The 13,063-nt window shown below is 51.6% G+C and overlaps 1 protein-coding gene across 2 annotated transcripts in view; it reads right to left on the bottom strand.

Moving 5' to 3' along the window:
* The window catches only part of Edar (ectodysplasin A receptor), a 97,792-nt gene that overhangs the window by 34,279 nt on the left and 50,450 nt on the right, over positions 1-13,063 (bottom strand). For both annotated transcript variants that reach the window (XM_015499659.2, XM_015499660.2), the window contains exon 2: positions 381-449. In XM_015499659.2, the coding sequence (XP_015355145.2) occupies positions 381-431 (51 nt within the window). In that variant the 5' untranslated portion in view covers positions 432-449. The remainder of the gene's footprint in view (positions 1-380; positions 450-13,063) is intronic.

The raw sequence follows: 13,063 nt of genomic DNA, 5'->3' as shown, positions 1-13,063 counted from the left end.
CCTCATCCCCAGGAGGAGTGCTGGAAGGAAGGATCTTCTGGATCTTTCTCAGCTGCAGGGCCCACAAGTGTGGACCCATCACACAGGCCCAAGGCTGCGGAGAGCACAACACCAACAAGCCCTGGACGTCATCTCTACCCGTGAGCCCTACAAAGGGAGCCACCAATCACACCAGTGAGCACAGATGGTGTTTGGTGCTGGGCAGGCCTGATCCTAGTTCACCCTCAGACGAACCCCAGGAAAGAGGGGCTGCGGCCATTATGCCCACTTTACAGCTGGGGAAATGGAGACCCCGGAGGCTGCTGGGAAACTGGCCGGGGAGGGGGGGGACCTCCTGCATCCTGAGGAGGCAGTGTGAGCAGGTGCTCAGAGCCACTTACCACCAGGACAGGGAGCCAGGGCGTCCACCTAGAGTCCTCCTCGTGGGCCATGCTCTCCCGGGAGTTCACCTGAAAGACACGCTCCGTCAGCACCTCTGGGTGCCGCAGTGGCCCCCAGCCTCTCTCCAGCTGTCTTCGTCGTGCCTCACTGGACATACCGGAAGGCGCCTTCCAGCAGACAGCGTGGACCCCCCCTAGAGAAAAGGCAGACTTTAAGCTGTGTCCCAGCCCCATGTCCCTTGGGCCGACTCTGTGGCCCTCAGCTGCATCCCAACCATGCCCCCAAAGAGCCCTTGAGACAGGGCTGGAGCATGCTGAGGGCCTGCTCTTACACCTGGGGCGGGGACCAGTGTCTGATGTGCTCACAGAGCCTCAAGCAAGCTGGCCTTACCCCAGCTTAAAGCTCGGGGTGCTCCAGGCTTGATCCCCAGACTCCAGGGCAGCAGGAGGACCCCTGGAGATGCTGCTGGGGACCAGCGTCTGGTCTGTCCCCTGCCTCTGCTCTCCCAGCCCCATGGAGGGTCTTTCTTTTCTCTGTGAAGCATGGGTCATTGATCAAAGTGGTTGAGTCAGAGAATTGTAGTAGAAGTCCAACCATCTCACTGTAAGGTTAAGACAACTGAAGGCCAGAGAGGTTGAGTGACTTGCCCACGGTTACACAGCTACTTAAAGGAAGGAGGATGGTTATAGCTGGGGTTCACGTGCTTTTCAGGTGAACTGTTGCAGTAATGAATGGCTTTGTAGGAGGAGGTGTTGTTTTAATTGTTCATTTTATGAAGGGGGGACTTGGGTCTCAAAGCAATTTTACCTGGGAGTTTGGGTATTAATTAGCCCGGCTGTACCAAGAGAGATGATTTTCTCATGTGTGTGTGCCTAAATTCCCCAGCTGCCACTTTGGTCACTGAGTTGACACTGGGGGTGAGTTATGACATAACAGCATGCCCTACTGTAGATGCTGAGGAATCTTCTAGAATCCGGTACTGACACAGACCAGGAGTCAAACTGGGCCTTGGGAATACCCCTGCCAAGACCTTCCCGCCTCCTGTCCTTATCACGGGTCATGGAAATCAATAATCACCCATCCCACACAAGAAAATCCTGTGCAGGGAGCTGGGGATGAGGGCAAATGGGAAACCATTGTTCTCTCCTCCTCCCTCCTTTCCTTCCTTCCTTCCTTCCTCTCTCTCTCTCTCTCTCCTCTTCCTTCCTAGCCTTGAACTTTGTCTCTATAACAACCCAAAGGCATTAAGAAGAGAAGCAGTCAAGCGACTATGTATCATAAATAAAGAGATCAAGCTGGAGAATGAGGAAGAGCTGTGTGAAGAGTCAGGGAACGGCAGAGAGCCACAGAAGACCAGTTATCGGGGTGGGGCAGGGGGCATTGCTCCTGAGAAGAATAAAACTCCCTGAGTGGTCCCCCCAGACTTGAAGCCTCGCTCCGTGAGATTTTTGGAGAATGCACATTTAGGAGAAGCACGTAAGGCCTAGATATATACAGAGAGGTTGGTGAGGGGTCACATCTGATGCACTGGAGCAGCCCCACCCTCCAGCCTCAGCTGCCCTCCGTAGCACCCCAGGAAGATGCTAGTCTAGTGTCCTGTCCCACCAAATCCTCCACTCCTGGAAAAGCGGGGTGGCTAAAGTCCAGATGGGGCTTACTTACCATTGCAATAGACAAAGAACCAACAACAACAAAAAAATCCACCGTCCCCTATTTTCCTGGAGCCCGTTCCATTGTTGAGTGACAATCACACAGAAGATGCTTCTGTGACTGTACTTGTAAAGGTTTCCATATGCATTAAAATGGGTCTGGTGGCACCCACAGACCTTCCAACAAAGACTTTCTGGCAGGAGGTGAGACACGGTGGAGGTGACGGAAGACTGAGGTTCAGAGTGAAAGGTTCAGTAGAGTGTGTGTCAACTTTGTGATGAGAAAAAGACCCTAAACACATTCCACTCTGGGGAAAAGTGTGCCTTCCTGATTCTGTAAGAGTGGCTGGGAGAGGGTGATCCCTCCGGAGCCTGATCAGAGTCACTGGGAAAGCTCTCTGGGCCAGGCCTGGTCTTCCCCGGGCTCTGGCTGCCTGGTACTCAGCTACTCACTCAGTACCATCATGGTCTTGGGGAAGGGTTATGTTTCTGGACTTTCTTGACGAATTTAAGGACTGCCTTTCCCATGATCTAGCACTCTGCTGGGCACCTTGGTGCTCAGTGTACGTTTGAAAAGGCCTGACTGGACTAAGCCAAGATGAAAGCACCCGGGCAGCCCCCCCAGTCATGAACTTGCCGGGTGTTTTCCTTCTAGCAAGGAGCAAGCTGGGGCAGGCAGCAGGGGAGGAGCAGGGACGGCAAAGGCCGGAAGGGAGTCTGCGCCCTGGGACCCACAGCCCTGGCCTTGCCTCAGGACGGTGGGGTGAGCAGAAGTGGGTTTCCCTGGTCTGTGGACAGGGCCAGGGGCTCTCTGCTGCTCTGGAGGCTTTCAAGAGCCGTATTAGACGTTTTAATTTCATTGACTTCTAATGATAGCTGAGGAGCCTTGGAGGGTTTCCCTGAGAAACTGAGAAGGGCCAGGTCTGGTGCACCTGAATGTTAACGAGGAGCATTTACCGTAAGGCTCGTTAAAGACATCCTGTAGATCCAAGAGCCAAAAGTAAAACAAATAAACAGATACACGAAGCCAAACAGAAAGTGAATGGAAGAACAGGAAGTGCCTACGCACCCCTTGTGATGCTCGCTGTCTGGGAGGCTGAGGCAGGTGGATGGCCAGCATGAAGCCAGGGGGGGGCCACACGGCCAGACCCTGCCTAAATAAATAAATAAATAAACAAACAAATAAATAAATAAATAGAAATAAAGTCAGCAGCATTTGCATTATTGTGACCTTGGGGAATCCCCTGACTGCTGCCTTGCTGCAAAGTCTCTGAACTGAACTAAGCTAAGGGAGGCCCCTCTGGCCAGAGAGCCCCATGATTGTGACAGTGAAGAGGAATGGGGGGAGCACCAAAGTGTCCCTTCCTACCCATGTGCAGACAAGGCTGACCCTGAACTTGTGCAGCTGCGCAGCTCATGAACGATCGGTTTCAGGATCCTGCAGACTCCTTCCACTGGTCTACCTGCGGCCCACGGCTCTCTGTCCGAGTCTGGCTGCACCTTTGCTTCTGGTGCAGGACAATGGCTTCATGAAAAGATGGAGACCCCAGGACCAGGCAGAGCAGGGAGCCCACATACCTACATGCACCCTGGATGGGAAAGGCCGGCTGGCCCTGCCTGGCTGCTTCTCCTCCCTCCCACCCCTCTAGACCGTCTTGCTTTTGATTGTGCCCTCCTCATGATGTCCACGGAGAGTGACAACCCAACCATAACACTGCCGTGTGGGACCAACCCAGCCCCTGCTCTGGCTTAGCCCTCACCCCCAGGTGAGGTGGGCTCCATCATTCTCCCCACTTTTATAGATTAGGAAACTGAGGCCAAATAACATGCTTAACATGTGACCGTCCTTGTTTCTCGTCACTCCCCATTTCCCCGACTAGGTTGGCAACGCTACATCAGGGTCAGCGGGAAGAAGAAACTGGGACTATAGGCCCCATTTGGAGAGATTTTTGCTGCTGGAATTATGGTCTGTCTAGTTCCCCTGGGGTCCTGTGGGCTGGGTGCGCTTCTCTGCTGTCTCTGCCCTCAGCCCAGACTGTCAAGTTCTGCCCCAAGGCTTCCCCGTGACTCCTGCCTTCTGAGAGGTCTCTGGCCAACATCGAACAGTCTGACCTCCTGAAATGTGGGCCAGGGAGGTGGTCTGGGCACAGCCACATCTGTGACAAAGTGTTCAAGTTCATCAGGGAACTTCCTTCCTGTCTTCTCCTTCCTGTAGAATTGAGGCAGAAAAGCAAACCCAGGAACTACCCCACCGCCCCCTCATGCACAAAGCTTTGCTCATAAGCTGCCGTCATTCAGGACCCAACAGGACAACAGTTCAAAACTTACTTAGGCCCCAAATAAGGGGTTGGGCATCTCTTAAGAAATCTCTCCCTGGGGCCTCAGGTTCACTGGTAAACATTCTCTGAAACCCGTGCTTGCCACAGGGCAGGATGATCCCAGGTGGCTCACAGGGCCACAGCCCTTGGGAGGCTTGTGGTTTGTCAACCTGGAGGGCTGGAGTTGACATCTCTTAACTCTAGGTGTTGTCTCATTCATTCAAAACATTTATGAAGTGCCTCCACCCTGGCCATGCTCTGGCCATGGGTGGGGCCAGCTTCTGCCTTCCAGGGGATTAAGAGATTGGTAGGGTGCGGGCCACATGGTCACCCACAGTTTGGGGGCTGGAGGTCCAAGATGCTCTGGGACCCACAGGATGGGCGCTGTGGTGCTGTTTGCTCACTCCTGTGGTGTAAATATTTCTCTGTGCTCTTTCAGCTTCTGACTGAGGCTTCCTTAGGGGTCCTGGATAGGGAACCAGGGCTCTGCCACCCTGGGCACCGAATGCATTCTTGGGGAGAGCAGGACAGGTCGAGACCAGACACCTAAGTCCTGAAGGGCAGGTAAAAACTAGCTGGGAGAGTGTACAAAGTTATCCCAGGAAGAGGTAGTACATCCAACGGCCCAACATGAGGGAGCCTGGGTCCCTTAGGATCCCTGGGCTGAGTGCTGAGTGTGAGGTCAGACAGGGCAGGGCTCATGTAAAGGCAACGTGTATGTGGAGTAAGAGTGGCAGGCCAGCTCTCCACTGTGGGGAGACAGAAGGACGCCGTCAAGCTTTGGTGATCAAGATCCACGGAGGAAGTATGTCAGAATGAAACCCAACGCACATGCACATGCATGTACACATGCAGCTATCACACGTCTGAGACAAAGTTACTTGTACTTACTGAGCACAATGGGCTCTGTTACAGTCTATCCTATTATTTATTTTGGTACCGGAAATTCAACCTAGGGGTACTTAAGCACTCAGCCACATCCCCAGCCCTTATTATTTTTTATGACCATGCTGAGTTGCTGAGGCTAGCTTTGCTCTTGCCATCCTCCTGCCTCGGCCTTCTGAATTGCTGGGGTTATGGGTATACAACCACCACACCTGGCTTATCCTATTACTTTTATTAGTGCGTATTAATTATAAAAAATAATGGGTTTCATGGTGGCATATTTATGTAGACATGTACCATGTGTTGATCATCTATATTCTGCATTACCCATCCTTATTCCCCTATCCTCTCCTCTTCTTTATGAACTTGACTTTATTACCTGCTACTGAGTTGATTTATAATCTGGAAAACACTGGCTCAGAGGAAGGGATGACTGGAGGGAGGAACAGCTTTAGGAGCTGATGGTGGCCACACCCAAGGTGTGCACAGGCTCAGGGAGAAGGGCCTGGATGGGACAGGTCTGGACAGCAGAGTTGTCAGGACTGAGGACTGCTGATGTCAGGTGCAGAGCCACTGAGCCTGGCCACAGCTATCTATCGTGGCTGTTGGGGCGAGTGTGTGGCAGCTACTGAGCAGGACACAGTGTGTGGGAGGTGACAAGGACCCTGGCAAGGCCGGTTTGGGGCATGTAAGGGGTCTGGAGGACTTCCCAGAGGAAGTGGCCTTGGGCAACTGCTGATGAATGAAATCAGGAGAAAGAATCTGAGTAGGAAGACATGGCTGTTACCAGGTTGAGGGCACCTAGGGGCTCTGATGGGTGAGATGTGGTAGACTCCTGTCTTGTACTGACTGACCTGTTTGTTCAGTAAACCAAGACCCCAGGATGGGTGGAGAATGAAAGAGAGGTGCCCGGTCCTCAGGAGCATCCCTCTCATGCTTAACTGCCCTGGGCTGGACGGTACTGCTCTAACCTGACCTCAATCACCTGCTCTGCTTGCAGAGCCCTGTGCAGGACCCAGTAGAGAAAGCCAAGGTCAAATAAAGCACACCCCTCTAGGGCCTTCGAGGAGCGAGTTCCAGGAGCCAAAAGACATCACATTGGGCAAAATGGTCACAGGTGCCAAAGCCAGGCTTGCGACTTGGCCTGCACACCCGAAACTATTTCAGAATAAAAAGAGACCACATTCCAGGAAGTGGCACAGCAACACCAAGCAACAGGTAGAGACAGTCTTGCTTATCTGAGATGAACTTCTCCCCAATTCTGGAGACTCAACAGGAAGCCTGCGTTTCAGCTTCCACGCTTTCAGCAGGTCACTGTGGCTCCCATGGTCGTGGGATGAGAACCGAAGTTTCCCCGCCCTGGCGTTTGTGTTCCTGAAAGAGTTCAGGCAAGTCTGGAGCATGGCTGCTCTGGCTCGCCCATCAATATACCTGGTGCACTTAGCCAGCCGATTCATGACCCCCAACACCCTGCATAGTTGTCCCTTGAGACCTCTAACCAGAAAGCATTCCCCACTTACAGGGATGTCATGGCTTTCCTGAGGTGCTCGGAGGCATAGACCGTGTCCCCAAGTGCACAGAGGCTGAAGGCTCCATCTCACGAGCTGTGCAAGAGCACACCCCGTGGTCACTGGCTCCTGAGGCCCAGGACCATGTCCTCTCCCTTCCTCCTGTGCATGCTGTCTTCTGTGATGACAGATATATTCCAGGTCCCCAACATTCTAGGCGGAGGGCACACACTGCTAGGAAATGGGAGGCTGCCCACGACCTTCAGGTTGTTTCAAGTTCACAGCCCCTTCCTGGGACAGCTGGCCTGTAAAAGCTGGTGGAGAGTGAGGGACTGGTACAGAAGGGAGGGGAGAATGGCCAGCCCAGCTGGCTTTCCCTTTTGTAAAAGGCCAGGAGTAGCCTTAACCTTTTGCTCTCCTTGGGTGTGGAGTCAGCCTGGATGTTCAGATCAGGCTTAAATGCAGGTCCAATCACAAGACCCCAAGCCACTCAAAGTAGTGTCCACTGGGCCTTGCTGCTCAGGTGAGACCTTGGTCCGGCACCATGGGCATCTCCTGGGAGCCTGCTAGCAGTGCAGTCTCAGGCCTCCCCCAGGCCCGCTGCCTGGGAATTGCATTTCTACCCAATCTGCAGGTGTCTGTGTGTACATGAAAGTTCGAGAAGAACTGTCTAGACGACCTCCCTAGGAACGTCTTGTTGGGGCTGGAGGGGGGTTTTTAATGTTTAATTAATGTTTAATTACCCCTGGGAACCCAGGAAGAAAGACTTGGCTGGGTGTCTCCCTCCTTCAAATCTGGTCCTCTTCCAAGGACCGAAGGCTGCTGTTGGATGCCATCCCCTGTGCTTGTGCTAAACACTGCAAGTCCCTTAACTCATTTTTTAGTTCACACATTCATTCAACACACACCTGTGGAGCTGTTGCTGTGTAGACCCTGGGGACATGACAGACAAGGTTTCTGCCCATCCGGATCTTAGCTACCTGGGGATACAGACGTTGAACCCAGAATATATAGTTTAAGCCACTTTCCTAAGTCCCTCCCTCAGATCTGGTGTCCTTTCTGGGCAGCTTGCCTCTCGGAGTGACCTCTGTCCTTGGAGGGTGGCTTTGCGTCAGTCTGCTTTTGTCCTCGCATTGTCTCTGGAGCACAGATGGTGCCCACCCCAGGAAGAAGGTGATTGTCCTCCCTGTCAGTCTTTACCATCTGGCTAGTGGACAGCTCAGCCTCTGGGGGCTTCATGTTCCTCCATCCATTTGGATCACTCTTAAATGAAGAGAGTTACTTCTCCCCTAGAGTGTGTTCTCCCTGGAGAGGCCACATCTTGGCCATAGCCTGTCCCCAGTCTGTGGGAAGGGCCGAGGAAATTTGGCTGTGGGAAGCCTCAGCAGATGCAAACCCTACGGAGTCACATTTCCAAGTGTGGAGGCTGGAGGTCCCTGTCTGTGGCCTCTTTCTCCTGCCCATGTGGGCGTCAAGGTGGTGCCTGCAGACTGGGCCCCTCGTCCTTGACAGGCTGCAGCCACTGGGAGAAGAGGCCATGCCATCCCTGGGAGCCCTGTGCTGCCCTGGGGTGGCCCACATCAGGGCAGGAGAAGGGGAGGTCCATGGCCAGCCCAGCCGGTCCCCTACATAAGGTCTTGGTGGATTCAGGCCAGGCCCTGGCAGCTGCCCGTGTGTGGGAGGCTGCCATAGGGCTGGCTCTTCTCCCTGCCGCCCTCCCCTCTTGGGCCCTCCCCTCCCTCGGCCTCCCAGGCTCTCCTCCTGCAGGAGGAGCCCGAGGGGAAGCTGCTGGTGGCCTCCTCCCCACATGCCAGGATTCCTCCCCAGAAGGCCCCCTCTTCCCTACGACAAAGACAGACCCTCATTTCCCACCAGGAGCCACAAGGTCATTATCAGAGCAGCTGAAAACACTCCCATTCGATGTGATTTATGGCCCAGTCAGAGTGTGCTAATGCTGGATTGTGCAGAGATTGACTCATTCTCTCTTTACTCTGTTTTTGTCAAGTGTGTTGTACTGACTTTTCCAGCCCCGGCACCTTGCTTGTGACGTTCTGTGGCACTGGCCTCCGTTCCTCATGATTTTTTTTTTTGTACTGGGTATTGAACCCAGAGGTGCTTAACCACTGAGCCACATCCCCAGTCCTTTTTTATCTTTAATTAGAGACAGGTCTCGCTAAGTGGTGGTGCACACCTGTAATTCCAGTGGCTCAGGAAGCTGAGGCAGGAGGACCACGAGTTCAAAGCCAGCCTTGGCAACTTATCGAGCCCCTAAGCAACTTTGTGATTGTTTTGAACAAGGGTCCTGCATTTCCATTTTTCACTGGGACCCACGCATGGTCTATCCAGTCCTATTGGCAGGTGAGGCCACTTCGTGGTCCTATCTGAAAAGGGCCTCAGGGCAGTGAGGTCAGAGCAGTGTTATGTCCTCAAAGCCCCCAAAGGCTGGAGCAGGATCCCCGAGGGACACAGAAGGAAGCTGATGTAGAACAGTCAGCCACAAAGCACATGTTGGGGGTAGGGGGTGTCTGACCGCTTTAGCATCACACAAGGCTTTTAAAGAACCAGACATCATTGTTCAACACTGCAGGAAAACCTCAATCGCAAAGTCCTTGGTGAAGATTTCAGGGCTGGGAGGGGTCAACTGGCCCCTCTTGCATCTCAAGGGCGCTGGCCATGTTCTCACTTCCTCTCAGTGGGATAGTTTAATTGGAAACCCATAACATACATGTGGATGTGGAGTCCCACGTCACGTAACGATGGGATGTGTTCTATGGAATGCAAATGTCATGGAGCACTTCTGCAGAGACCTCGACGGCACAGCCTAGCACAGACCTGGGCTACGTACAGTACAGCACGCTGCTCCTAGGCCACGGTGGGCAAAGCATCTAGAGCTTAGATCTAGCAGAGAGAGACGATGGTGCAATAAGAGACACGGTCAATGAGAGATGTGCGAGCCTGCAGCTGACATCACCTGATATGCTGTTTTACAGTTGATTTTAAAGAAATAACTAGCCCGAGTACACTCTAAAACAACAATTAAAAGAGCAGTATAGTAAACACTAAACCAGCTGTTAATCATCATTACAGAGGACGATGTGCTGTACATAATTGTAGGTGCTCTACTTTCAGGCGACTGTCAGCCCTGTAGGTGTGTTGACACCAGCACCGCCACAGACCTGAGTCCCGTGTTGCACTGCAAGGATAAATGGCTACACCACTGCAGGAGTCTAACCCTATGGGACCACGGCTGTATATTAGTTCACTTCTTACTGTAATGTCATTATGTGGCCTGTGCCTCTTGGTGTGTGTGTTTATTTTTTTAAGATTCAACTGCTTTCCTTCTCTGTTGGGGACATTTTGCTTAGGGTCACCGGGCTGCACCCGCTGGAGTGTGCTTTCAGGATGATGCCAGGACTCCAGTTTTTGCTGCTTGTACCAGCCTGTGGTGCCACAGACGGGGTGAGCGGGAGTCAGGAGCCTTCAGCCTGAGATGTTTGCTTGGTACCTGTTGTGCCATGCAAGGGTTAACAGGATAGACGCTTAGTGAGTTTCCCCGCAGTTGCAGGGAAGGTGGGGTGATAGGCAGAGAGCTAAAGAAGGGCTGTCACAGTATTTCAAAAGGTGAAATATTTCATTATGTTCAATCCAAAATGTCGGCGTTTTGTATGGATCACAAGCTCAGTTTTCCTTAAGTCTTTCTGCTTTTTGCCACAATTGTTGTTTACAAAGCCAAATATGTGTTGCATGAAAACATTGTGACCTTTTCCTCTTAGTTTAAATAAACTCCAAGGCAACTGGATTTCTAAAGCACCTTTCTATTTGCTTGATGTTGACCTTAGAAATAATTTTTGTGACCCTTTGATTCAAAGTAAATAAAAGCATGTGTGCATGAAAAAAAAAAAAGGGGGATACTTTGAATACTCTTTCTAGTATCTAGCAGAGGATGACATCTGGATGCTACTACTCTCTTGAAGACTTGCCCAGGAAAGTAAGGTGGCTAGCCAGTATCCATCCAGAAGTTCAGAGGGAGAGCAATTATCCTTATCTAAATTCCTTGCTGTAAAGGTATGTGTTCACAGTTTCATTGAGTGCCTCAGAGCTGAAAGGATTCTTGTAAAAGTGATGAGCCTGGGGAAGTTTTGGAGAAAAAAAAAAAAGACCCTGATTTTGTTACCTTATCAAAATTGAAGGGAGGCATTTTCAGGATGCAATCAAGGAAGCGATTATAACTAAAATGCATTGCTCTAAATTATAAAATAAAAGTTTTTCTAGGACTCATATATAAATATATTAACAAGAAATTTTGTTGAGACATAATAGCCATTTCCCAGAACTTTTAATATGCATCCTGCCCAGCCTTCCTCCATTTGTTCATTCATCTATCCATCCACCCATCTTTCTATCCATCCCTGCATTACTGTCTGCCTGGTTGGCTGTCCATCCATCTGTTCATCCATCCATGCATCCATCCATCCGTCCATCCATCCACCCATCCATCTGTTCATCTATCCATCCATGCATGCAATATTTATTGACCCCCTACTCTAGACCAAGATGAACAATAAGCAAATCAGTTCACTCCCTGCACAGGGCAGGGGTCCCTTTCAATTCCTTGAATACCCTGGGAAAGACAAACTCAGCACAGTGAGGTAAGCACTGAGAAGGAAAATGATTGATGGGCACAGGGGAGCTGTGTGTGGGAAACCTGACCCACTCTGGGAGGTCAGGAAGACTGTTCCAGATTCTGAGAAGAGAGAGTGGCTAGGAGCTAACCAGGAGTCACAGTGGAAAAGCAGAGAAGAAGGAAGTGGACCGGCGTGGGCTAAGGCTGTCACGTCTTGTTTGTGTAATGGGAAGTCACAGTGTGTCCTCTCGAGGGTCACTGCTCTGTCCTCTTAGCTACAGACAGATTTAGATGAACTATTTCCTAAACTGTGTTCCAACAAAATCAAGAACTCTTTCTTCTTCTCGGTCAGGGTGCTGCTGTGCCAAGTCCGCCCTTGGCTCTTGCCCTTATGTCTCTGCTCTCACATCAGCTCAGAGATATTTGGAAAGCAATACGCGCAGTCTACCCTGTCACCCCAAACCAAGCCATTCCTCTTCACGAGGAGGCCACCAGAGACCAGGAAGTTCACAGCCTGGAACCTTCGCAGGGTGCGATGGAGATGAGGCCTGCTGCACCGGCAGTCTCATTCCCATCAACTCTGCCAACGGCAGAACCAGAACAAGGACGTAGCCCTCGGTTCCTGTGAGACACACACCGGAATCCCACATCACATCAGCCAAATAGAAGATTTGACAGTGATGCCATCCTCTAAGTAATGGAAGTCCAGGAAGATAAACCATTTATTAGCACCGGGAGCAATAGATTCTCAATTAACTACAAAGCTGCAGCAAGTAATGAAGCAAGGAAGCTCTGAGAAGTATTGCTCTTATTATTTGCCTGAGGGGCCCTGAGTGGGCTCACAGCTCCTCTGAGGATAGTTGTTGTGGGTAATTTAGACGACTCCCACATGGGTGGCGCAGGCCCCCTGGGACAGCGCTGCAGTCTGAGGGGAAGGGGGGGTGAGGGCACCTAAAGGGCAGCAAAGGTACTCGGCTTTTCAGCTCCAGGGCCTCCCACCCACCCTGCACTCCCCTCCTCCTTCCTGCCCCTTTGAAGTCAGTCACCCTGAGCCTGGAGAGCAGAGGAGCTCGCAGTGCAGAGGAAGCCCAGGGTGGCCTTTGCCCTCTGGGCAATCCTTTCTTGGGCTGCACCTGGGCTTCTGATGGGCTGCAGAGGCAGGCAGACAGATTCACAAAACCGGATGCCATTGTCGCCATGTAGAGTTACATGCGGAATAATCCGGAAGCTGCCTCTGAGCAGAGCCAGTGCTGTCCTTACCCACTGCAGCACGTAAAGCACTACTCCTGGTGGTACAGGCGCAGTCAAGTGGGAACAACACAGAACGGTGAAGGCCATGTTCTCCGAGTCTGCATGCCTCCTAAGAAGTTAGGGGTTCTAGAGTTTTGAACATAAAGGGATGCTGTACTTTGTCGATAACAGGAACATACCTCAATATTGTAAAAGCTATCTATGCTAAGCCTCAGGCTAGCATCATTCTGAACGGAGAAAAATTGAAGGCAATTTTTCTCCTAAAATCTGGAACAAGACAGGGATGCCCTCTATCACCACTTCTGTTCAACATAGTTCTCGAAACACTGGCCAGAGCAATTAGACAGACGAAAGAAATTAAAGGCATAAAAATAGGAAAAGAAGAACTTAAATTATCACTATTTGCAGATGACATGATTCTATACCTAGCAGACCCAAAAGGCTCTA

The sequence above is a fragment of the Marmota marmota genome, unplaced genomic scaffold (assembly GCF_001458135.2).
Source record: "Marmota marmota marmota unplaced genomic scaffold, marMar, whole genome shotgun sequence".
NCBI classification, from domain to species: domain Eukaryota; kingdom Metazoa; phylum Chordata; class Mammalia; order Rodentia; family Sciuridae; genus Marmota; species Marmota marmota.
This window is presented reverse-complemented; position numbering and strand designations above follow the sequence as displayed.